The sequence below is a fragment of the Anolis sagrei genome, chromosome 1 (genome assembly GCF_037176765.1).
Source record: "Anolis sagrei isolate rAnoSag1 chromosome 1, rAnoSag1.mat, whole genome shotgun sequence".
In the NCBI taxonomy this organism is placed as follows: Eukaryota; Metazoa; Chordata; class Lepidosauria; order Squamata; family Dactyloidae; genus Anolis; species Anolis sagrei.
The window spans coordinates 147,646,504-147,672,671 of record NC_090021.1 but is presented as its reverse complement, the minus strand read 5'-3'; the positions used below and the strand labels follow the sequence as shown (position 1 = coordinate 147,672,671).

Below are 26,168 nucleotides of genomic sequence, written 5' to 3'. Positions count from 1 at the left end.
ATTAAATGCCTTCCTCAGCAGACACCACAAAACAACGCACCCATCCCTCCACATCCCAACCATCACCACCACTGCTTTATGTACTTGTTAATTTAGTTTTCCCTTGAGAAAGTGTGACCCTCAAAAAAGCGCAATGGTATCTTGAACAGTTTAGGTGTGTAAGGAATAATGGGCTAGTTGCACAGAATAGTTTGTACAGTAAATTTTCTTTGTAAATAAAACAGCAGAATAAGTGTAGGATGCATAGCAGGCTCGAGCCTTCTCAACGGGGCAGAGCACAGACATCAAAGGGCATTGGGGGCGTCGTAAACCCAACTGCAGGGGTGAGGTCCAGGTCTTCCCTAGAGGTGCCAGGGGCTGGCTGGAAGGTGAATCTCTGCAGAAGAGTTGTAAAGAACAGGAAAAGCTCCATTTTGGCAAGGGTCTCGCCGGCACACTGCCTCCGACCTGTAAGGAACCATCACAAATTAGCAGCAATACAAAAATCTACTTTTGAGACTTCCAATAATTATTGAAATGAAGGAAATTTGTTTTAGGATCAAAACAGCTGGTAAACTGGTTGGGATTTCTGGAAGCTGAAGTCTAAAACACTTGGAGGAGAACAGTTTAAGAAGCACATTATGCTTCTTGGATAGTAGATGATTGAGGCTTTTATATAATTTCTTTCAGATATTATTCAGTTAGAAAACTTTAGAAAATGAAGGGAAGAATGGAATTGTGATCTTATTTATATGGCATATTTTTGCAAGGAACAATAGTTCTGACTTGTGTCCAGTGATAATTGTATTTTTCTTCCGTTCCATTAAAATCTTACAATTTATCACAATTTCCCATTGTTCTCTTTCAGCTCTTCATTTCACCACATATTTCCAGAGTCGCAAGTGCCATCTGTACTAACTGGCAAAGCCTTAATTGTTTTTACTAGGCCTGGGTACCAACGGAAAAATTTGTTTCTAAAATCAATTCGTTTTTTGGGGTTTTTTTGCGTTTCGATATTTAAAAGAATTCCGAAATTTTCCTTTAAAAAAGTTCGATATTTACGAAATTTCGTAAATGGTAAAAAAATTACAAAACAATAACGAAACAATAACGAATCGATTCGTTAATGGCGGCCACGATCGCGCAATACGCTAAAAAAACTTCTGAAGCTTCCCTCTCCCTCTGTTGTTGACTGTTGGTGTGATATTATAATTTTTTTTCACTAATTAAACAAAAAACAACTATAAAACTTGCCCCAGACATGCGGAAATAATAACAAAACGACCTCAAACCAATAACGAAACGAATACATAACGAAATACGAAGCATTTACGAAACGAATTTAAAAATTCGTTTCATTTTTAAGTTGCTCCAGAATGGTTCGTTATCGCTTTGTTAAAAAAAACAAACCGAATTTTTAACGAATTACGAATTAACGAAACGAAACCACCCAGCCCTATTTTTTACAACATGAAATTTTGAACAAGATCTGCTGGTAATATTTGGTTGCCCTCAAGAATGAAATCTACCTTATTGCACCATTCCTTGTGCACCTGCTGAGAACAAAGTGGCTTGGGCATCCCATGGCAGAATTGAATGCTAGGTCTAGAGAAGGAAACAATTCTCTACACAGGGTCCTCTGGAACAGTTTGTATACCAAATCAAAATAAATGAATGGAGCCCACTCTGGGCACATAAAAGGTACTACCTGCAGAGAAAGGCATGAAGGCGTCTCTCTTAACAAAGTTCCCTTCAGGATCGAGAAAATGCTCAGGATAGAATCTAAGTGGTTTTTCCCATTGAGAATCATCATGGAGCACAGAGGACAGTAATACAATGACGTGGGTTCCCTGTAAGGTCAAAGCCATTGGTTACTTTTAATATAATTGCATACACGGCTCTGCTATAATCCTTAAAATTTAACATGGCCTTCACATATATTGAGGTAAAGAAAAAATATTGAGGTAAACAGGAAAAAAATAAGATCTGAGTTAACTAGATTAACTTGCAGCTAGAAAATTTTCAAGACGATATGAAACAAATTAGATTTAGTTATCTTTTACTGGCTGAATCTGGTGCTCAAAAGGTTTTTAAAAATTATCCGTATTTAATTGCATAGTAGTTGCCACCAAATTAGAGTCACATTGCCATGTTTTGGGTGATAAAAATTTTATTTTGGTTTTCCTTGCATGATAGTTGCAACCTCATTTGCGGCTGATTTCTCCCTTCCTTCCGTCTTTCTCCATTTAAAAACTATAAAATGGAAATTTCTGAAGCTCCACTCTTCTCTCTTCCCTCCTCCTTCCTCCCTTAGAGGCTTTATGAAAGTTTACAAAACCTGGAATGGAGTTTGTTAGAGATAGGAGGAAGGAAGGATGATTAGAGGTCCAGAGGCCTCCATTCAGATTTTTTTAAACTGCCTTAAGGTCTCAGAGGAAGGAGAAATGGGACAAGAGTCCTCTATTTTATAGTTTCGAAACTGCCTTGCCTTCAAAGAAAGGAGGAAGGAAGGGAAAATCAGCCTCAAATGGCTCCGCAGTTTAAAACAAAGAAACAGAATCATTTTTTTCATGTGTAATTTTTGACTGAAAAAAGGGGTAAAAGTGTGACTACTATGCAAGGAAATATGATATGCTGCTTGAACATATGACGTATTGTTAGAAACAAGCCACTGGCTAAAACTGCAAAGTAATTAGTCTTAGGACAGTAATCCAATCACCTTTGGAATGAAGTAGCCTTTAAGATTAACATTAATAGTGGTTGCACGTTGCACACTGCCTGGGATAATATTAGCAAATCTTTGAACTTCATGAATTACTGCATCTGTGTATGGCATTTTTTTTCGGTGTTCGGCCCGAGGCTGAGCAGACCCAATAGTGACAGCAATTTCTTCTTGGACCTTACCTAGAAAACAGAACAATTCTTTCCAGTACATCACAGCATTTTACATTGCATCAACGTTCAGAGTTGTGAAAACAATGACTACGAGTTTTAAATCACTGCATACCACATTCTTTACTAAAATTCACAAATCTCTCTTGATTTGGGATATTTTCGACTTTGAATATTAAACTATGCAGTGTGAGAAGGAAATTATCACCATGATGAGAATATGCCATTCTAAGTCATTGAGGTGGACTCTTTATATTCATGGTGAGCACCAATAACTTGAAAATGGGACAACTGAGAAAGTGCTAACTATCTCAAATTTTAAACGCCCTTTATGACCTTCTCTAGGCAAATAAGTTTCCACCATATCCTTCAGTGCTGAAAAGGGTATATTATTTCATTTATTGCCTAACTGATAACCTATCTTTCCCTTCACCCAAGGTGGCTCAGAATATGAGTTAAAACACTATGGGTACTAATGAAATGTTGAGGCTGTGTGTGTGAGAGAGAGATGTGAAAATGGCATACAACACAACATTCATAAGAGCGTGAGCACAAACCGCAACTCTTCTTTTCCCTGCCTCCTTTAGTATTGCAGTAATAGACAGCTATAGCTACATTTCCACACATTTACTTCAATTGTCCTACTTCCTATGCAGAATGGAAATAAAGGTCTACTGGAAAAATGTCAACAAAGGGAACTCACGCTGAACTTCTGGGTGCTTCATCATGAGCAAAAGGGCCCAACGCAGGGTGGTGGAAGAGGTCTCCATGCCAGCACCAAATAAATTAGCCAAAAGAGTTTTTAGATTTTCATTATGGAAATATCCATTAACATTGTTGGTTTTCTCCTATGTTGAAAAAAGAAACAATAGCTTAAAGCAAAAGGAGTGACAATCTTCCACGTGCATATGTCAAAAGAAATAATGAGAAACAGGAGGAAACATGACGTTCATGGAGATGGAAAGAGTAGAGACCTTGGATACATTGCATTATAAATTTATCATTTAATATCAATTTATTATACAGTGTGGGCCAAAAGTCAAAAAGGGGGTTCAAAATGTAAAGATAGAGAGGGGTAGGGAACCTGGTATCCCATCCATAGCATTGCTTGGTTTCAGCTGAGGCCAATCAAATGGAGAGAAGCCTGAGCGCATGTGGAGCACACATCTTCCTCCCATGGATTCCACTGACAAAACAGGAGCCCACCTGTGTTACTCTGGTAGCGGCACACACCGACTCAACCCTCTTTCAGCCACGGAGATGTGCTGGTGTCATCTGATAGGAGCTGACTGACTTGGTGGGTGACATGTGAAGAGGAATCCAACAAATCTCAGTCCTAATTCTATAGGGCTGTATCAGAGTACAGTTGCCTTGAGTTATATAAATCTTAAGAAGCAGAGGTAAAAACAAGGGAGAAAGCATGAACCAAGAGGGTTCCTCTGTCTCTATACTCTATATGCTTCGTCAGCTCCAACAATGCCACCATTTCACATCTAGCTGCGAGGATCCATTTCTGCAGTCTTGCATGCTCCCCATGAAGCATGGAATAGTTGTGTGGGGCCTCTGAGATTGCTGGTTAGTGGGGTGGGTTGGGCACTGAAGAGGAAGGAGGTGAATAGCAATCCTTGCAGTGTCCTGAAAAGTACATGCACACATGCTCACATGCATATCTTGTTAATAGGATGCCATCTTTAATATTCTATATTTTTCTGATCAAGATGAATTTGTAGAAAATCCTTACTGTTAAGAGATACAAGAATATTTAGAAAATGTTGGGGTTTTTTTTTTAATATGAAAATGTCAGCGTCCCTCCCCTTGAAAAGACTTCCTTACCTCTTGCTGCCGGATAAGAAAGGTATCAATTAAGCTCCGCTGGTCATTTTCATCCAGCTCTTTGAGGCGTTTTATGAATGTAGCCTCTATGAAAGCAAAAAGCTCCTTTTTGTTATCAAGGACAGTTTTTCGACCGTCAGAAAGGAAACCAAGAGCAGGAAACATATTGTAGAACTGAAACATGACAAAGAAAAAGAAAGTTTCCTGAAAAAAGATATTTTTTCAGCAAATATTTTGAATACTTTCAGTATATAGTAGAATCTCAAGGCACCCAAATTCTCCAGCAAAAATTTGAAGAAACAATATTGGAAATAAAAAAAAATCAAATCAAGTTTTAGTTACCATTAAGTTAAGTTTGTCTTTATTTGCTTTTAATTATTGTATTTGAATAGTAATAACAAGTCAACACAGTGTTTATGGGTTTTTGTACTATTTAGGCCTATTTTTAATAGCAACTCTCAAGCAGCTAGAGCAGCTGTTCGGATTTCTGGGAGTTGAAGGCCAAAAACATCTGGGGACTCCAGGTTGAGAACCACTGAGAAGAAGCTTTCCCTCCCGCTTCCATACAGTTGTATAAAATCTACACTGAATCTGATAATATGGCAGTGTGGAGTCAAATAGTCCAGTTCAAAGCAGATATTGTGGATTATCTGCCTTGATATTCTGGGTCATATGGCTGTGTGGAAGGGTCCTAAGTTGCACCAACCCACTGCATCATTGCCAGCTTTGGGAGTCCAGAAACAGTGTAAGATCAATTAGTACTCTTAGATCAAAAGTTTTCAGGATAGGAAAAATTGCCAGAATTGGTTGCATCCATTTATAAACTGGGACACTATTCAAAGATATTGAATTGTCATTGTAATGTTAGCTGGTAGGGTGTTACTGGCATATTGGTGACTTCACAACAGAGCTAGATGCTATCAGCTATTTTGGTGATACCTCACTCTAAGTTTTCCAGTAATATTTCTCAAAACCTTCATATAAATGTTGGGCAAGATAAAGTACACTGCACAACAATGAGTCACAATATGCTAAAGAAGCAGAGGCATTCAGCAGTGTCTCCCAAGCATAGAGTTCTGAAAACAAGCTCAGAAAATATCAAATCCAATGCAACACACCAATTAACTGCACTTGTAGACCGCCGTTCTCAGCCCTAGGGCGACCAAGCATCCAGATAATTAGCAGCATATTATGACATGAAAGACAATTGAGAGGTCCAGGAGAACTAATAGGATTATACTCTTCTCATCCAGATACCAAAACAGTCTTAGTCCTGCATGAAACACCAAATTAGTTCAGTAACCAGTTTGGTCCTCTGACATATGTGAATTGATCCTATGACATATGGGAAAATTATTTAGTTCCTCAACTTTCAGATTCTGGATTTTTCTGAATTACAAAACCACATGAAATGCTCACTTCCAGCCCACGCTATCTAGACTTGCAATAATTTTGGGGGTGAAAAAAAAACCCAAGACTACCAGGACTGAAGGGCTTCCAAAAAGCCGGACATTTTCATTAAATAACTTCAGTAATCTTTGAAATGTAGGATCTTCATATTCGTATCGCCTGCCAAGTAGTATTGCTACTATAATGTTGGCAACAGCTGCATTCATGATTGTAGTTGTCTCAAATGGTTTCCCTAGACAGCAAATATAAAATTTGAACAAAAATGTTTAGAAAATAGAGATTATAAAAGAATATCAACCTTAAATTCCTTTTTCATAGATTTAAGATTCCTGAGTCAGCTTTCCCTGTATATGCTGTGTTCGTTTTAGAAACTGAGTCTAGGTATTGATATATTTAGGATTATGTCAGCAAGGAACTATTCCAAAGATTTCAAGTGTCTTGGGAACATTTCAGATTTCTGATGATATAGGCCTTGGCTATACTCATCAGAAACTCCAGTTTAAAGGGCTCTGAGGCTGATTCGACGCAGTCACAGGAGCCCTTTGGCTGTTCACGTTGTTTGCCAGTTTAGGGAAGCATGGGAGCGACTTCCTCCCCACCACCAAGCAGCTCTTTTAGAGACTTACAGCTGACATCACTTTTCTGGTCACATCATTCATTACCTCAGCAAGTCAAATGCCCTGTTTGGTGATGTGGACAGTGGATTGGGAAGATCCACCAGTCCACATCACCAGAAGCACTGCAGCTCTCTTGATACAGGTAAACAGCTGGATGTAGCAGATGTACTGAGTGTCTGACCCACAGATCCAAAACTGAGGCAGGATCTACACTGCCATAAAACCAGTTTCAAGTTGCAGATTAACTACATTTACCTGAATTATATGAGTCTACACTGCCATATAATCCACTTCAATGCAGTTTTCTGTATTTTGAACCTGGATTATATGAGAGTGTAGATTTAGTCTGAGTGGTGAGCAGGGGCGGCTCAACCCATTACGCAAAGTAAGCATTTGCAGTATAGTTGATTTTGCCCAGGGGTGCTCTTGAGGCGCTCTTGGGGGAAAATAGACCTTGACATATGTGAGTTGTAGTTACTGGGATGTATAGTTCCCCTAAAATCAAATAGCATTCTGAACTCCATCAATGATGGAATTGAACCAAATATGGCACACAGAACTCCCACGACGAATAGAAAATATATATCAGTGATTGGTTGGGGGGGGGGGGGGCGGCAACAAAATACTGTTTGCTTACTGTTGAAAATTACCTAGGACTGCCTCTGGTGGTGAGTCCATTTTATTCTGGCTGTGTAGACACAGACTAGACTCAACTTTTCCAGTACAATCTTTGGAATGAATGTTCCAGATTGGATCTACACTGGTAATCTGTTTTGAACTGGATTATATGAGTCTACACTGACACATAATCTGGGATAAGCAAATAATCTGAGATCAGATCCTGAGATATAGGGCAGTACAAGATCCAGCCTTTTCATCCCTTCTAAGGTCCCTTAGAGTAGACATACTCCAGAGCAGGGGTTTCCAAATTAAGGCCTACGGGCAGGATGCAGCCTGCCAAGGTCATTTATCTGGGCCCTGCCCTAAACTTAAGACCAATGACCTCATCAGACGAAGCTTTCTTCAGCGGCATATGGTGGTTCAGCCATAGTTTACCCACGGAGCCCACTGGTTCCCATCCCATGATGCAGAGGAACTTCTGGTGGGATTCCATGGGTAAATAATAGAGGAACTGGTATATGCCACCACCACGACAATACGGGAGGCAATGTGGGAAAGTTGTGTGGTCAAAGATTCCCCCGTGGAATCGCCGTGCTGGTAAGCCAGGCGATGTTGGTTAAAATTGTTCATTTTAAATGTTGTATTGTTCTTTCAATTTTTCTGCACTACATATAAGATATATGCAGTATTCATAGGAGTCCATTCATTTTCGTTCAAACCATAGTCTGGCCCACCAACAGTCTGTGGACCTGGGAACTTGCCCTCGCCTTCAAACATTTGCGCACCCCTGCTGTACAGCATCAAAAGGAAAAACCAACCAACCTTCATAAGATTTCAATTTCTTTGTCAGGACATTGCACTCTTCAACAATTTTGTCCTCTATGGATCTTTTGCCCATTCCATAGTCCCGAAGTGTGGATAAGGTGAACCTCCGCATCACTTTCCAGTTCTCACCATGAGCAAAAATAATCCCTGAAAAAAACATTCAAAGTTCAATTTATAGTTCTGTGGCCATTTATCCAGTCTTATAATGAGGTGGATATGTGACCTTTGATTTTCAAAAAATCATCTACAAAATCAGTTGTTTTCCCATTTATAAATCTGTTCATTTTCTCATTGTCTATATTATCTCAGTTACTTCGGTTGTGGTGATCCGTGAAACAAAGCTTGTTTTTACTCTTACCCTTTAATGTACTTGGCTCAATGTAAAGAAGGGATGAGAAACATGATATGGTTGTTTGTATTCATTAGACTGAGGACCAAAGCCAATCAAAATATGAGGGTTGGAACTTTAATAGTGGCAACTATGTATTTACATATAATACAAAAGTGATACATGCCACCAAGTTTTACAGTCCTTCAATGTAGTCGCCAGCATTGTGTACAACCTGTTTCCAACGATGTGGAAGTTGTAAGACACCTGTTGCAGAGCCTGTTCTGTTGATAGTTTGAACGGAGCGGTCTACTCCTGCAAGAATCTCTGGAACAGTTCTGAAGCGAATGCCACAAAGTGGTTCCTTCATCTTAGGAATTAAGTCGAAGTCACAAGGGCTTAAGTCTGGGGAGTATGGTGGATGATACAGCACTTCCCAGCCCCATCAACCGAGCAAATCAGCCACATCTTGCACTGCATGTGGCCGAGCATTGTCATTCAAAATGATAGGGGTGTTCTGCAGAAAGTGTCACTGTTTTTTTTTCACTCAAAGCTGGTCTGAGATGGTGATCCAAAAATGAGCAGTAATACTGTGCATTGACAGTCTGATGTGGGGGAACGGTATGCGTTAGGATGACAGCATCACAGTCGTATACGAGAATCACCATAACTTTCACATTGCTGGGGTTCTAACGAAATTTCGAACTTCGTGGTGACCCTTAATGATGCTATTCGTTCAATTGGTGTTTCAGTTCAGGCTGGTACGATTGGCCCAAGTCTCATCCAGCATAATGATACGGCATAAGAAAGCCTCTCCTTCGCACTCATAGCGCTCCAAGTGAATAAGAGCAGCATTGTATCGTAGCCATTTCTGAATTTCCATCAAATGATGTGGAACCCATCATGAAGCAATTTTTCTCATGCCCAGGAGTTCCTTCAGAATGTGGAGCACAGTTGTATGCACAAATCCTGTGTTTCAGGCCAGCTCACATATTGTATGGAGTTGAAGACTGTGCAGCAACAGCATTTACTTCCGCTTTGCTGACACTAAGACGGCCTGGCTGATGCATGTCTGCCACATTTTGGCGTTCTTCGTTCAAGGCTTTTACCCACCTTGCCACTGTTGGACAATGCAGATTTCTTGCAAGCCTCTTGAAGACCTGTACGACATCTGGCACATTCAATCTTTATCCAATTCCGTTGTTCTTGTTTCGAAAACATTGTGACAACACTTACTTTAGCCCGCAAGCTAATACGAAATTCAGTTCTTCGCATCACTCCGCATGTGTGTGATGTAGGAAGGACGAGTCTTTTTGCTCAGAGGTAAGGTAGGCATGTAACTAATGTGTGGTATACGTGACATTCTTTGGTTTCATTGCATGGCATCTTTACAGCAGTGTTGACACTATTAAAGTTCCAACCCTCGTATTTAGGGGATCTCCAAACTGACACATGATAAAAAAATTGTATGGAATTGGAGAGGGGAAAGTGTAGTTCTGTAGACCTGAAAACCATGGGTATGTGCTAAAATGAGCAAGGAGGACAACTGTAGTGATCATTAAGAAATGTTGAGTCACTTGCATTAGTAATGTGATCTTTCTTTGTTGCTTGAATTGTTGTTGTGTGCCTTCAATATGGTTCCAACTTATGGTAACCCTAAGGCTACCATGGGTTCTTTTAAAAATACTTTAATATACTAGCACATAATATTGGCTTACCTTAATGTGGCCCAGAAGAGAGCCCCTAAGATTATTTGGTTGCTTGTACTATTGTACCATACCTATGAGTCACAGAATGCCAATTAGTTGTAAACAACATGATAATATTTATAATATTTATAAATGTTAATACATTTTAAAAACTGTGCTGAAAGAACTGAGATAATAGATAATGGGTACAACCGTTGCTGTAACTTTATTATATACAGATCGTCACTAAGTTACAAGCAAGATAGTTTCTGTATGTTTGTTCTTAAGTTGAATTTGTTTGTAAGTAGGAATAAGTACATTTTGAAATGTAACTCCAGCCATATATATATATGCAAGCTTTGGACAGCATAGGGAAATGTTTACACCCCAGCGGTGTTCGTTTTGCTGTCTGTGCCCCTATTCAAAAGATTTCACCTCACTTTCTGTCCCTGTGAGAATTGAAGTTTGAAAAAATTGGTTTGTTGGGGTAACAAGGATTAGGGGTAAAATTTTAATGGAGACACCTTTTCCCCATGGTAACTCTTTCAAGCGTGAATTTGCCTGATGAGAGGTAGATTTTTCTCAGGCCCCTTTTACACTGCCATATATTCCAGGTTATCAAATCAGATAATCCACATTATCTGCTTTGAACTGGATTATATGAGTGTACACTGCCACATGATCCAGTTCAAAGCAGATAATTTGGATTTTACATGGCAGTGTAGAAAGGGCCTCACCTCCTGTTGTTTTACCCCCGTTTTTAGGAGCCCCTGGTGGCGCAGTGAGTTAAACCCCTGTTCCAGCAGGAGGGGCAGATGAGCTCCCTCTATCAGCTCCAGCTCCTCATACGGGGACATGAGAGAAGCCTCCCACAAGGATGATAAAAACATCAAATCATCTGGGCGTCCCCTGGGCAACATCCTTGCAGACGACGAATTCTCTCACATCAGAAGCGACTTGCAGTTTCTCAAGTCGCTCCTGACACGACCAAAAAACCCCCACCAAACCCCCGTTTTTAACTGTGAGCCGTTTGTATACCGTATGTTTGTAACTTGGGGCTGCCTGTATTGCTGTAGACCAGGCACTGGCAAACTTTGGTCCTCCAGTTGTTTTGGACTTCAACTGCCACATTTCTTAACAACAGATTTTGGACTTCAACAACAACTATATTAAACAAAATACTTCACCAAAGCCATTTGCAAATTCTTCAAACAATGGGATGATGGGCCTCTCAGCAAACGCGTCAGCCTGGTTCACCAGAGCCTCTTTCACCATTTCATACCCAGTCAACACTACCATTTTCTGGAATCCCATCTGGATCCTGAAGATGGGGCCATAAACTTTTGACAACTGGAATGAAATATATGTTCAAAGTTGACATTCAGATCTGTATCGTGGTTCTACGGATTTTTTTTATTTCTTTAAGACATTTTTTTCTTGTGTAAAAAGCCCCCCAGCAACAATCCTTATTCCATATACCGCATATACTCGAGTATAAGCCTACTCGAATATAAGCCGAGGCATCTAATTTTACCACAAAAAACTGGGAAAACATATTGACATGAGTATAAGCTGAGGGTGGGAAATGCAGCAGCTCCTGGCAAATTATGCCTTTTGTACTACAGTCTTGCTCATTTTGCTCATTTCTCTGTTGCTGGCCCCTAAGAGGAAGGAGAGCAGGCAGGCAGAATGTTGGCTGGAAAGGTCTGGGAGGCTCAGCACAGGCACATATCCTCTCCGCACAGCAACCCAGTTAGGAGAGACAGAGAAGAGCAAGGCAAGTGCAGAGAAAGAGAGAGAGAGAGAGAGAGAGAGAGAGAGAGAGAGAGAGAGAGACAGAGCTCTGAGAGTGGCTCAGCACAGGCGCATGCTCTCTCCCACAGCAACCATGCACCCCTTCCTCTCCACCTCTCGGAGCTCTCTCTCTCTTTCTCTCGGGACTTGTCTTCCTCTCCTCTAGCTCTCCCAGCTGTGTTGCTGGGTGGAGAGGTGAGGGTCCTGGCAGGAAGATGTGGGGCTCTAAGAAGGGCTTTCTTTCAGCACCACACCTTCCCATCAGGAGCCTCACTCGAGTATAAGCTGAGGGAGGCTTTTTCAGCCTTAAAAAAGCACTGAAAAACTCGGCTTATACTCAAGTATATGTGGTACCTATTCCTGGAATATCATCATTCATTAGAGTTATACATTTAGAAAATTTCCAGAGAACTTTAAGACATGATTTATAAAGGTAATGGAAAGAACTGGAGTAGTAAGATTATGGACCCTTCCACACAGCCATATAACCCAGAATATCAAGGCAGATAATTCACAAGATCTGCTTTGAACTGGATTATCTGAGTCCACACTCATTCTACAAAGAATAACAATTGCATAGCATTATGTAAACACTGCGAGAATAATGTGGGACACAAGCTTTTAGTATTGCCAGGTGTAAAAATTTTAGGATTTGTTCTCACGTGGCTCAAAATTAAGGCAGATAATTCACAATATCTGCTTTGAACTGGATTAACCGAGTCCACATTCAGTCTACAAAGAATAACAATTGCAGAGCATTAAATAAACCTTGAGAAAACAACATGGCAAACAGGGTTTTAACATTGCCAGATGTACCAATTTTAGGATATGTTCTAATGTGGCTCAAAAAAAGCTAAATATTACCTTCAGCATGGATCTGTGAGGCCTCTCCTGATCTATTATGTGGAGATTTCCAATGATTGGTAAAGGCTTTGGACCCGGTGGAAGATTTTGGGAATGGTTATTCCAGAAATAGCCCATTTTAAAAACCAGCATAATTATAAGAGTAATTAGGAAAAATATTGTAATTGGATGTATCCAATCCATTTCTCCAGGAAGCAGTTTTCTGCAGCACCTGCAATGAAGGTTACAGTATGATTTCAGCAAGGATAGCTGAAATAGGATGACCTTATATTTTGTAGAGATGTACTAGACCACGTGATAGGTTGCCTCTGACAAATCATTTACTTGTCTTGTTTATCAGGTTGAACAAAACATTTCCCACTTCTCTACCTACTTCATGTAGTAGTTCCCCGAAATAAAAGTTGTGCAAATGGGTTCAAACTCTTAAAACCAGTGACTTGGGACTTAGCAGAAGTCATTCCAGACCCCTTCTATACTGCCAAGAAAAAGATCTATGCTATTGCATAAGCTGAAGTCCGAAGAAGGACCAGAAAACTCCACAAAACCACAAAGGTCATCTATGGACCAAGAATCATGGCACACACCCTCTATGCTCATCAGATGGAACCAAAGTTCTGAAGGGAAAAAAAATCAATTGCACTATGTTGGAAAGAGCACTACCAAAAACCTCCTGAATCGCAGCTCCAACATAGCCGAAGAGGTTCTCTCACAAATCCCGCAACAACAAACCAGGGGTGAGCTTGCAGCACTGCCTAGTATGGAAGAAGTCAGCAATGCCACCAGCCAAAAAAACAAAACACCTCCCCTCCCCCAAAAAACCCCATAGCCAGCGGACCTGAAGGGATCCCTGCTGAAGTCTTTAAAGAGGGTGGACCTGAGCTGACATGACAACTCCACCAGCTCATTGAAAAAGTATGGGTGACCAAGAAAATCCCAGCAGACTTCAAGGATGCCACCATTATCACCCTTTTCAAAGAAGGGGAAAAACAGGCTGCGGAAACTATCAAGCTATCTAACCTCTGCTGGGAAAATCCTCAAGAATCCTTGCAAACTGCCTTCTATCCCTCTCAGAAGACACCCTCCCATCCCACCAGAGGAACAGTGGTCATGATCGTCACTGCATGACAGAAAAATGCAGAGAACAAAACCAACCTCTGTACATGGCATTCTTTGACCTTACAAATGCATTCAACATGATGAATTGCAGTGGTCTCTGGACCAGCCTCCAAAAAATAAGATGCCCAGACAAATTTGTGAACATCCTGTGACTCCTCCATGATGACACCATGGCAGTAGTCTTGAACAGCAATAGTTCCCAAAGTGACCCATTTAAGGTGGAATCAGGTGTCAAACAGGGATGTGTTATTGCCCCAACCTTATTTTCCATCTTAATCGCTATGATACTTCATCTTGTTGATGGGAAGCTTCCCACTGGAAAGGAAATAATTTATTGGACAGATGGCAAGCTTTTCAACCTTAGCAGACTGAAAACCAAAACTAAAGTAACTTTTTTTTGTCGTGTCAGGAGTGACTTGAGAAACTGCAAGTCACTTCTGGTGTGAGAGAATTGGCCATCTGCAAGGACGTTGCCTAGGGGACGCCCAGATGATTTGATGTTTTTATCATCTTTGTGGGAGGCTTCTCTCATGTCCCCGCATGAGGAGCTGGAGTTGATAGAGGGAGCTCATCTGCCTCTCCCCGGATTTGAACCTGCAACCTGTCGGTCTTCAGTCCTGCCGGCACAGGGGTTTAACCCACTGCACCACCGGGGGCTCCCACCAAAGTCATTACAACATCTGTTATAGAACTCCAATATGTTGATGACAATGTGTGCATCCAGAAGACCTACAAGCCACTCTAAACACCTTTGCAGAAGCATGTGTGAAGCTTGGCCTGTCATTGAACATTGAGAAAACCAAAGTGCTCTTCCAGCAGCCTCCAGCCAATCCCTTTGCATTGCCAGAAATACAGCTCAATGGTGTAACATTAGAAAATGTTGACCATTTCTGCTACCTTGGCAGCCACCTCTCTGCAAAAATTAATATTGACACTGAAATACGCCACCTTCTGAGCTCTGTGAGTGCAGCATTTTTCCGAATGAAGCAGAGAGTGCTTGAGGACTGTAGGGAGATCAAGGTGCTTTTTTACAAAGCTATTGTCCCCCCAACCCTGTTATACGCCTGTGAAATGTGGACTATCTACAGACGTCACATGCAACTCCTGGAACAATTCCATCAGTGCTGCCTCCGAAAAATCCTGCAACTCTCTTGGGAAGACAGGTGGACAAATGTCAGCATGCTGGAAGAAGCAATGACTACCAGCATTGAAGTGATGCTCCTACGCCATCAACTCCACTGGACTGGCCACATTGTCTGAATGCCCAATCACCATCTCCCAAAGCAGCTACTACACTCCCAACTCAAGAATGGGAAATGTAACATTGGTGGACAGGAAAAGTAAGTATACTGTCCTTATATCCCAGGATCTGATGCCAGTTTATCCTCTTTGAACTGGATTATATGAGTCTCCACTGCCAGATAATCTGGGATAAACAGATCATCTGGGATCAGATCCTGGGATATAGGGCAGTGTAGAAGGTGCATTGGAACCACTAGCAATATCTTTGAGAAGTCCTGGAAAACAGCAGAAATCTAAACAGCTGTTGTTGTTCCCATCTTCCAGAAACAAGTCATGCACAATGAACCTTATCAAGTAATATTTGGGCTCCTTCTACACTGTCATATAATCCAGATTATCTGCTTTGAACTGGATTATCTGCATCTACACTGCCATATAACCCAGTTCAAAGCAGATAATCCGGATTTCATATGACAGTATAGAAGGGGCCTTGCTAGACAATGCTATAATTAGGTGGATTTATAATTGCTTGACTGGTCAAAACAAATGGTGTTCATCAATGGCTCCTCTTCATCCTGTCTAGTGGGGTACTGTGGACTCAAACAATGATGGATCTGGACCAAACTTGGCATGAATACGCAATATGCCCAAATGTGAACACTGGTGGAGTTTGGGGAAAATAGACCTTGACATTTGGAAGTTATAGTTACTGGGATTTATAGTTGACCTACAATCAAAGAGCATTCTGAACCCCACCAACGACAGAATTGGGACAAACTTCCCGCACAGGACCCCATGACCAACAGAAAATATTTAAGGCCATCCAGTCCAACTCCCCTCACCAGGGCAAAAAATGTAATCAAAGCCCTCCTGACAAAGAGCCATAGATATAGATAGATATAGAGATAGATATAATTCACACACACACACACACACAGTATCATAGATTTGAAAGGGACCCCTAAAGAAGGACAATTATGTTGTATGTTCCAGAGTAAGCAAACCAGACAATCAACACTGACAAAGAAGCAGCAATAAATACTGTTTACTCACAAGCATAAAGAAATTACATATATTAGAAACCAACACTTTCTCATTACTTTATTTTCTGGATCACCAGACTGGGCCACAGCAATGCGTGGCAGGGGACAGCTAGTGAATATATAAATACATACTTTTATTTGTTACCTACCTATTTGAACAGCTCAAAGTAGGGTCCAGCACAGTCTTTAGAACGGGATAACAAAGATTGAGGACTTACTGAAACCAGATGGAACTGTAACACAATGGGAGAAAATAAAAGATAAGTGCGGCCACGGAAACTAGCTCCAATGGGGAGGGCTATCTAAAAAGCTAACAGAAATGGAAGAGTAAGGAAACCTCAGAAACAAATCTTGAGAAAATAATAAAATGGAAAGTTGAGAAGGAGAAAGGAATCATGGGATTCATATACAAAATAATCACGGAAATACAATACAACACAAAATCTACCCTGATAGAAATCTGGAAGGAGGAATTAAGTTGCAGTGAGAGAGAAATAGACAATTGGATAAAATCAATCAATAAAAGATTAAAGAAATGCAACAGAAAATACTGACAAAATGGTATAGAACTCCCGTGCAATTGGCGCATATTATGAAAAAGTGCCCAAAATTATGTTGGCATAACTGTGGAAAAACCGGAACATACACTCACATGTGATGGGAATGTGAAAAAATACAAAAGTTCCATGAAATAATCAAGAAGGAAATGGAGGCGCTGTTAGGGATAAAGCTGTTAGGGCACAGGGGGTTAAAGTGCTGAGCTGCTGAGCTTGTTGACCGAAAGGTCGCAGGTTCGATTCCGGGGAGAGGCATGAGCTTCCGCTGTCAGCCCTAGCTTCTGCCAACCTAGCAATTCAAAAATATGCAAATGTGAGTAGATCAATAGGTACCACTCCGGCGGGAAGGTAACGGCGCTCCATGAAGTCATGCCGGCCACATGACCTTGGAGGTGTCAATGGACAATGCCGGCTCTTCGTCTTATAAATGGAGATGAGCAACACACCCCAGAGTCAGACATGACTGGAATTAATGTCAGGGGACAACCAGGCACTAGGTACACCTAGGTTCAAGGAAGCACCTCTGGACTATGACTCCGGAAGTGCCCGCTGAGGCATTCTGGGAGTCATCATTACCAAATCAATAGAATTGTGTTGGAAGAGGAGTCTTATACAACAAGTATATACCTAACTCTATATTTTAACTTGAAAAGTTGGGAGTCATCTTAAACGCTCAGTTGTCTTGCATGACAGAAAATACGGTGATTGATTTCAACAGGGAGTAATACAAGGTAGTGTATGTAGGCAAAATAAAATGAAGCTGTAGGGAAGAAAACATTGCCTTTGGTTGATGCTTCTTTGGACCAAACTTTCTTTATCGGTGGACTTTGCTCTCGGCAGGTCTGAGGCCGTGACTCATCAGGGAGTGCGTCCCATTCTGCACGGCTGCCTTGCCTCCTGCCTGGGACTTGAAAGGAGAACTGCAGAGGGGGTGGATCTGACACCAAAATAGGTTTGCACTTTGGGGATGGTGAGGGCCTTTCCTTGCGCCCAACAGAGACAAACTTCATCACCTACTTTTGCATTGGAAAATGAATATCCAAGCAATGCACATGGAGTTAGGGGGTTTGCTGCTGGTCCGAGGATGGTTGAGGAAGACTAGAGGAATGAAGGCCAATGCAGTTCATCCTGGCCTTGGCTCCTTGGGAAGCTATGACTCCCTTCATGGTGGGATTATGTTTTCCTTTTTATTGGGGGGTGGAGGTGGTCATGTTTGATAACACCCAGAATTGGACACAGTGTTATCCCAGGTGAGGTATGACCAAAGTAGAATAGAGAGGCACCATGACTTCCCTTGATCTAGACACTATACTCCTTCTGATGCAGCTCAAAATCCCATTGACCTTTTAAGCTGCTACATCACACTGTTGGCTCATGTTCAACTTGTTGTCCACTAAAACTACAAGCTCTTTTTCACATGGACTGTTGTTGAGTCAGGCATCACCCATTCTATACCTGTCCATTTTATTTTATCTGCCCAAGTGAAGTATCCTACACTCCTCCTTGTTGACATTCATTTTGTTAGTTTTGGCCCAGCTCTCCAATCTGTTAAGGTTGTTTTGAATTCTGATCCTGCCTTCTAGAGTATTAGCAAGCTCTCCCAATTTGATGCCATCTGCAAACTTGATCAGCACGCCCTCTCCACCTTCATCCAAATCATTTATAAAGATGTTGGAACAGCACCAGTCCTAGGATCGAACTCTGTGGCATTCCACTGGTAGTCACTTCTTTCGAATGAAGATGAATACATTAAAAATAAAATAAAAAATTCATTTGTAATCCACCCAATCTCCCCAAGGGGACTCAATGATTGAACCACTGGTGAACACCTTTAGGGTTCAGTTGCTTAACCAATTTCAAATCCACCAACAGTAGTATTGATGCCCAACTCTGTCACTCCTTTACACCTGCTACTAAGGAGGCTGTCCAAGTCCTGAACCGGTGCTTGGCCACTGTGATGGACTGGATGAGGGACAACAGATTGAAACTAAATCCAGACAAGACAGAGGTACTCCTGGTCAGTCGAAAGGCGAACAGGGTATAGGGTTACAGCCTGTGCTGGATGGGATCACACTCCCCCTGAAGGCACAGGTTCGCAGTTTGGGAGTTCTCCTAGATTCATCGCTGAGCCTGGAATCCTGGGTTTTGGCAGTGGTCAGGGGAGCCTTTGCACAATTAAAACTTGTGCGCCAGCTGCGCCCGTACCTTGGGAAGTCTGACTTGGCCACGGTGGTCCATGCTTTGGTTACATCCCGTTTAGACTACTGCAACGCTCTCTACATGGGGTTGCCTCTGAAGACTGCCTGGAAGCTGCAGTTAGTCCAACGCTCGGCAGCCAGATTACTAACGGGTGCTGGATACAGGGAGCACACCACTCCGCTGTTACACCAGCTCCACTGGCTGCCAATTAGCTTCCGAGCACAATTCAAAGTGCTGGTGTTAACCTATAAAGCCTTAAACGACTTCGGCCCTGTTTACCTCTCCGAACGTATTCTCCCCTATGAACCATCAAGATTATTAAGATCATCTGGAGAGGCCCTGCTCTCGGTCCCACCGGCCTCGCAAGCGCGTCTGGTGGGGACGAGGGACAGGGCCTTCTCGGTGGTGGCCCCTCGACTCTGGAACTCTCTCCCACAGGAGATCAGAACCACCCCTTCTATCCTGACATTCAGGAAGCAGGTGAAGACGTGGTTATGGAGACAGGCATTTGATGAGTGAGCCAACACCCGGAGATATGGATGGAGGATGATGAACATCAAGTTTAGTGGGACGACTGACCATTGTATTTATTGAATGTAATTGCTGTTTTGCTGTTTTAATGTTTTATTGCAATATGAAGTATGATGTTTTACTGACTGTATGTATATTATGGTTGGAAACCGGTCTGAGTCCCTCAAGAGAGGTGAGAAGGTCGGTATATAAAACTTTTAAATAAATAAATAAATAAATATTGTCTAGCCCACATTTGACTAGTTTGTTTGCAAGAAGGTCATGGGGGACTTTGTCAAAAGAATGATTGAAATCAAGATATTCTAGATCCACAGCATTCCTGCACCTACCAAGGTTGTAACTCTATCAAAAAAAGAGATACGATTAGTCTGTCATGACTTGCTTTTGAGAAACCCATATTGACTTTTAGTAATCACAGCGTTCTTTTCTAAGTTATTACTAACTGCCCTCTAAATCATCTGCTCCAGAATCTTTCCTGGTATTGATGTCAGGCTGACTGGGGCCCTCTTTTTTCCCTTTCTTGAAGATAGGGATGCATTTTGCCCTCCTCCAGCCTGCTGGGACTGCTGTTGTGCAAGAATTCTCAAAGATTATCACCAGTGATTCTAAAATGCCAGTCCCTTCAATACTCTTTAAGGATACTCCGTCTGACGCTGAAGACTTGAATTTGTTTAGAGCTGTCAGATTTTCCTTGACTACGTTACCTATTTTGGGTTGCATTTCCCTATTGCCTTGTCCACTCCATATTGTTCAGGTTGAATACCTATTTCCTTTTGTGAGAAAACTGAGACAAAGAAGGTGTTGAACAGTTCTGCCTTTTCCCTATCCCATTAGCATTTCACCACCTTCTCCATTCAGGGACCCTATGGTCTGTCTTTAAATATATATGTGTGTCTGAATTTGGGGAGAGGGGGAAGGGAGGGGAAGCAATAATACCATTGTATTGCATTTTATCTTAATAAAAAATGTAATTTTCACTGCAGTAGTGAAAAAAAACTTTCATTCTGAAAAAAAGATAACCCCTTTTTGCAATTGAGTCAAGTACATTAAAAGCTAAGAGTACAAATAAGCTTTATTTCCCGTTGATCACAGTGGAAGGGACTGAAATAATAAGGGACAGATTGATAAATGAAAAAAAATCTTTTTCTTTTATCTATGCTTCTTGAGAATAAGAAATCATCACAAATTCCTCTCATTATAATGTTGAATTAATGTCATGAAGTGAACTTTGAATTCTTTTTTCAGGTTTTTACTTTATTGCATGGTGAGAACTGGAAAGTGATGAGGAGGTTCACCTTATCCACACTTTGGGATAAGGTGAATCTTGCCTGGACAGTGTTGGTGTTAAAACAGTATTGTATATGTGCTTGTGTGCACTATGTATGCTAGCTACTTGAGTGTGCTTTGCACACACACAAGTCAGAAAAACTGCAAGGAAAAGGGAAATAGATAAACAGGTTAAACACACAGAAAAAGACAGCTACAAGCATGAACAAACAACTTTTTTGGTTATTTAAAAAAATTGGGGGGGGGGGGAGAAAAAAAATCAGGCATGCAACAACAAAATATACTTAGTTACTTAGGCGATCACTCATAGTCTGAGGATGATGGTCCTCCAAGTGTAGTATCCTGGTGGTGGGTCTGTAGGTGACTGTGGAGCCCTATTCTTGATCTGCATCTTCTCCCACAGTGAGGGCATCGGTTTCCAGGTGGAAGGCGGTCCCGGTCGGGGTTGGCTTGACGCGCCTTCCTCTTGGTACATTTCTTTCTTTCGCCCTCCCTTTGTGCCTCTTCAAATCCTGCAGCACTGCTGGTCACAGCTGACCTCCAACTGGAGCACTCAAGGGCCAGGGCTCCCCAGTTCTCAGTGTCTATGCCAGAGTTTTTAAGGTTGGCTTTGAGCCTATCTTTAAATCTCTTTTCCTGCCCGCCAACATTCTGTTTTCCATTCTTGAGTTCGGAGTAGAGCAATTGCTTTGGGAGACAGTGGTCAGGCATCCGGACAACATGGCTGGTCCAGCGAAGTTGATGCGGAGGGCCATTGCTTCAATGCTGGTGGTCTTTGCTTCTTCCAGCATGCTGACATTTGTCCGCTTGTCTTCCCAAGAGATTTGCAGGATTTTCCGGAGGCAGCGCTGATGGAATCGTTCCAGGAATTGCATGTGATGTCTGTAGACTGTCCACATCTCGCAGGCATATAGAAGGGTTGGGAGGATAATAGCTTTATAAACAAGCACCTTGGTATCCCTATGGATGTCCCAGTCCTCAAACACTCTCTGCTTCAGCTCAGGTGGTGTTGAATTTCAGTGTCAATGTTAACTTTTGTGGAGAGGCGGCTGCCAAGGTAGTGGAAATGGTCAACATTTTCTAATGTTACACCATTTTCTAATGTTACACCCTTCTGGCTTTGGAGAGGAATTGGCCAGTGACTGCTGGAAGAGCACTTTGGTTTTCTTGATGTTCAAGACAGGCCAAATGTCTCGTATGCATCTGCAAAGGTGTTTAGAGTGGCTTGGAGGTCTTCTTCTGAATGCGCACAGATGACATTGTCATCAGCATATTGGAGTTCTATAACAGATGTTGTTGTTGGTTTTTGGTTTTCAGTCTGCTGAGGTTAAATAGCTTGCCATCTGTCCGATAGATGATTTCCACTCCGGTGGGAAGCTTCCCATCAACAAGATGAAGTATCATAGTGATGAACAACACATAGTAAACTAATAACAGGGGAGAATAAGGGCTGGAAGGAAGTTTATCTACTAGCTAGCAAGCTAGGGGAATTTGGAGAAAATCTAAGTTTGGAGTGGGTTGTATAATTTTAATTGAATATGATTATAGTTTTAAAAAACACACAGAAACAGAATGGAGCTCCAAGTAACATGTTTTATCTTTCTTTCCTGCAAATGCCACACCACGCAGATGAGAAGCTGAGGGAAGTTTATATAAGACCAATTTTGCAGTAAGCTATGGGATTTGGCTTTCTTCTGATTGGCTGACAAGGAAAAAACAGCATGCAGCTGCCCTTGTCAATCACGTCAGCTATCTCCCACCCCAGCCCCTACCTCTTCCAACCCTAGACAATCATGGGCAATGGGGCGATGGAGTATATTAACTAAAAAAAAAAAAATCTCCAAAACAACAAATGCTTGTTTTGATTTGTAAATGCTTCAGAGGGGTCCTTTTTGATTAGTAATTCATATTTCTGAATCTCGTAATTACAGAGCTCTAAAGCCCTAATGAATTACAAATATATGTACAAGGAATTGGATTTGCTAAATTATTTCACATTCTTCTGTCTGACTGAAATTTCCCAGGAAATACCTGTGTTAAGGCTTTGCTGCTGCTCAGGCAGATGCCGGCAGGGTGAGCATGTTCTTTTAGAACAGACTAGAATAGCTTTATTGTCATTGCACTATTGTGCAACAAATTTAAATGCCTTCCTCAGCAGACACCACAAAACAACACACCCATCCCTCCACACCCCAACCACCACCACCGCTTTATTCTTTTGTTAACCCAGTTTTGCTTTTGAGAAAGTGTGACCTTCAAAATAGCACAATAAAGAAAATGAAGAAAAAGTAGAAAAGCTTGAAGTTTGAAGGAAAGAATTAGAAAACCAAGACTCTGTGGATTCTGTGCCAGTTTTAATCCCATCCATTCTACTGAAGACCCCTCATTCTTTATTGCCAATCCTTGTTGTCTGCAACCAGAGCCTGAGTCCTCTTCAACAGCAGGCACCTAGAAATACTTTGAGAGATAAGATGACCATGGAGAATGAGATCAAGCAGGAGGAGGGAGAGGAAATTCCTCCGAAAAGGACAAAAGCTACTGTCCTAGGGTCTGTGAAGTACAGTTGCCCAGAAATACAGGACAAACTGAAGCAGCTAAAGAAGAAGCATGCCGAGCTGGTAGGCGTTCCCAAGAGGGAGGAGGAAAGAGGCAAAAGTCTTGAAGAATCCTTCCACACACTTAAATATCACATGCGAGTATTAGAAGTGAAGCTGTCTGATAAAAGCAAACAGTGTAAAATCCTGGACTGTGAAATGGAAGAAAAACAAAAGAGGTGTTAATATTTGGAAGCACAGATCAAAGAAGTAATCAAGGAAAATGTTAGGAAAATTCCCATCTCCATAAGATGAATGATTTGGCAGAGAAAATTGCAAATGAAAACACTGAGATCAATATGAAACTAGCGCAGGCAACTGATGCTTGTAATTCCGCTGATCAGCTGACTAAAGGACTTAACAATGATTTGAAATTTGAAAGAGATAAAAGAAAGATAAAAGATAAAAGAAAGACGCTGACAGTTAATATATGAACATGAGGAAATCTCTTGTTGCAGAAGATACAAGAAGAAAAACAACAGATCCAGAAAATCCAGTCAAAAACAAAGAGAGAAAATGAAGGATCAGTAAAGGAGCTTGAAGCTCAAAGGAAAGAATGAAAAAACCAAGATCATAATCAAACGGAGTGCTTTAACCTTCTGGCCCAAGGACTTGGGCAATTACAGGAGAAGAAATCTGAAACCTTGGATTTGGGGTCATCACACTTTTGATGGCCCAAATAAAAATTCTGAGGCAGAGTTTCTACTTACAGACAGAGAATATGTTTATTTTGATTTTCATTTTGCTGTGGTTGTACACAGAGGCGGCCCTAGGTAATTTTCAACGGTAAGCAAACAGTATTTTGGTGCCCCCCCCCCCCCCCATCACTGATATATATATTCTGTTCATTGTGGGAGTTCTGTGTGCCATATTTGGTTCAGTTCCATCATTGGTGGAGTTCAGAATGCTCTTTGATTGTAGGTGAACTATACATCCCAGTAACTACAAATTGCATACGTTAAGGTCTATTTTCCCCCAAGAGTGCCCCTGGGCAAAATCAACTCTACTGCAAAGGCTTACTTTGCGTAATGGTTGAGTCGACCCTGGTTGTACACTGCTTGTGTTGGATCCTCCAGCAGTACCTGGAAATGGAAACAGTGGAGCCAGGTGTTCCAGGCACCAGGGGTGCAGACTCATCACCTGCAGGTCCCTCATCCCACCCACTGCCAGCTGTGATTGCACACCCACATGAAGGAGAGCATTCCAGGGATGCCACCTCACAGTACCCATCAGACCCCTCTCCCAAATCCCGCAGAACTCCTCAGTTGTCTCAAGAGACAAATCCAGCTCTTCCTCCTCCTTAGCACTAATGGGCACTGCCCGCCCAGACTGTGAGACTCCAAGTTGTGCCCTCACCTCACCTGCAGCAGCAGTAGCAAAAGGAGGAACAGATTCTGAAGCACCACCACCAAGGGAAATAATAATAAATAACAGGCTAAACACACAGAAGAAGACACAGAACAAATGACTTTTTTTGGTTATTTATAATATTTGGGGGGGGGGGGGGAGAGAAGGCACACACACAACAACAACACATAGTACACTCATAAGAGGACCTCTTCGAGGAGAAGATGGGGCAATGCTGACAGGGGACAGGGAAAAGGCAGAACTACTTAATGCCTTCTTTGCCTCGGTCTTCTCACAAAAAGAGAGTCTTCAACCTCAGCAAGATGGAGTGGATGAGGGATTGGAGGACATCCAACCCCAAATTGGGAAAGAAATCGTCCAGGAATACCTGGCCGCTCTTAATGAGTTCAAGTCCCCAGGGCCAGATCAACTACACCCCAGAGTATTGAAGGAACTAGCGGAAGTCATTTCGGAACCATTGGCAATCATCTTTGAGAGTTCTTGGAGAACGGGAGAAGTTCCAGCAGATTGGAGGAGGGCCAATGTGGTCCCAATCTTCAAGAAGGGAAAAAAGGATGACCCAAACAACTACCGTCCGGTCAGCCTCACGTCGATACCGGGCAAGATTCTGGAAAAGATTGTTAAGGAAGCGGTCTGCAAACACTTAGAAACAAATGCAGTCATCGCTAATAGTCAACATGGATTTATCAAAAACAAGTCATGCCAGACTAATCTGATCTCTTTCTTCGATAGAGCTACAAGCTGGGTAGATGCGGGGAATGCCGTGGATGTAGCGTACCTGGATTTCAGTAAGGCCTTCGACAAGGTCCCCCATGACCTTCTGGCAAGGAAACTAGTCCAATGTGGGCTAGGCAAAACTATGGTGAGGTGGATCTGTAATTGGTTAAGTGGACGAACACAGAAAGTGCTCACTAATGCTTCCTCTTCATCTTGGAAAGAAGTGACAAGTGGAGTGCCGCAGGGTTCTGTCCTGGGCCCGGTCCTGTTCAACATCTTTATTAATGACTTAGATGAAGGGCTAGAAGGCATGATCATCAAGTTTGCAGACAACACCAAATTGGGAGGGATAGCCAATAGTCCAGAGGACAGGAGCAGGATTCAAAACGATCTTGAGAGATTAGAGAGATGGGCCAAAACTAACAAAATGAAGTTCAACAGGGACAAATGCAAGATACTCCACTTTGGCAGAAAAAATGAAATGCAAAGATACAGAATGGGTGACGCCTGGCTCGAGAGCAGTACGTGTGAAAAAGATCTTGGAGTCCTCGTGAACAACAAGTTAAACATGAGCCAACAATGTGATGTGGCGGCAAAAAAAGCCAATGGGATTTTGGCCTGCATCAATAGGAGCATAGTGTCTAGATCTAAGGAAGTAATGCT

The 26,168-nt window shown here is 41.9% G+C and overlaps 1 protein-coding gene across 1 annotated transcript; it reads right to left on the bottom strand.

Moving 5' to 3' along the window:
• Positions 1-215: 215 nt before the first annotated feature.
• Positions 216-13,084, bottom strand: LOC132781382 (cytochrome P450 2K6-like). Its single transcript, XM_060785604.2, has 9 exons — positions 12,852-13,084; positions 11,381-11,543; positions 8,175-8,324; positions 6,186-6,346; positions 4,705-4,878; positions 3,575-3,719; positions 2,699-2,883; positions 1,688-1,829; positions 216-447 (listed from the first exon to the last, which is right to left on the bottom strand). The coding sequence occupies exons 1-9, from the start codon at positions 13,032-13,034 to the stop codon at positions 263-265; spliced, it is 1,488 nt and encodes a 495-aa protein (XP_060641587.2). The 5' UTR covers positions 13,035-13,084; the 3' UTR covers positions 216-262.
• Between the last annotated feature and the right edge of the window lie 13,084 nt (positions 13,085-26,168).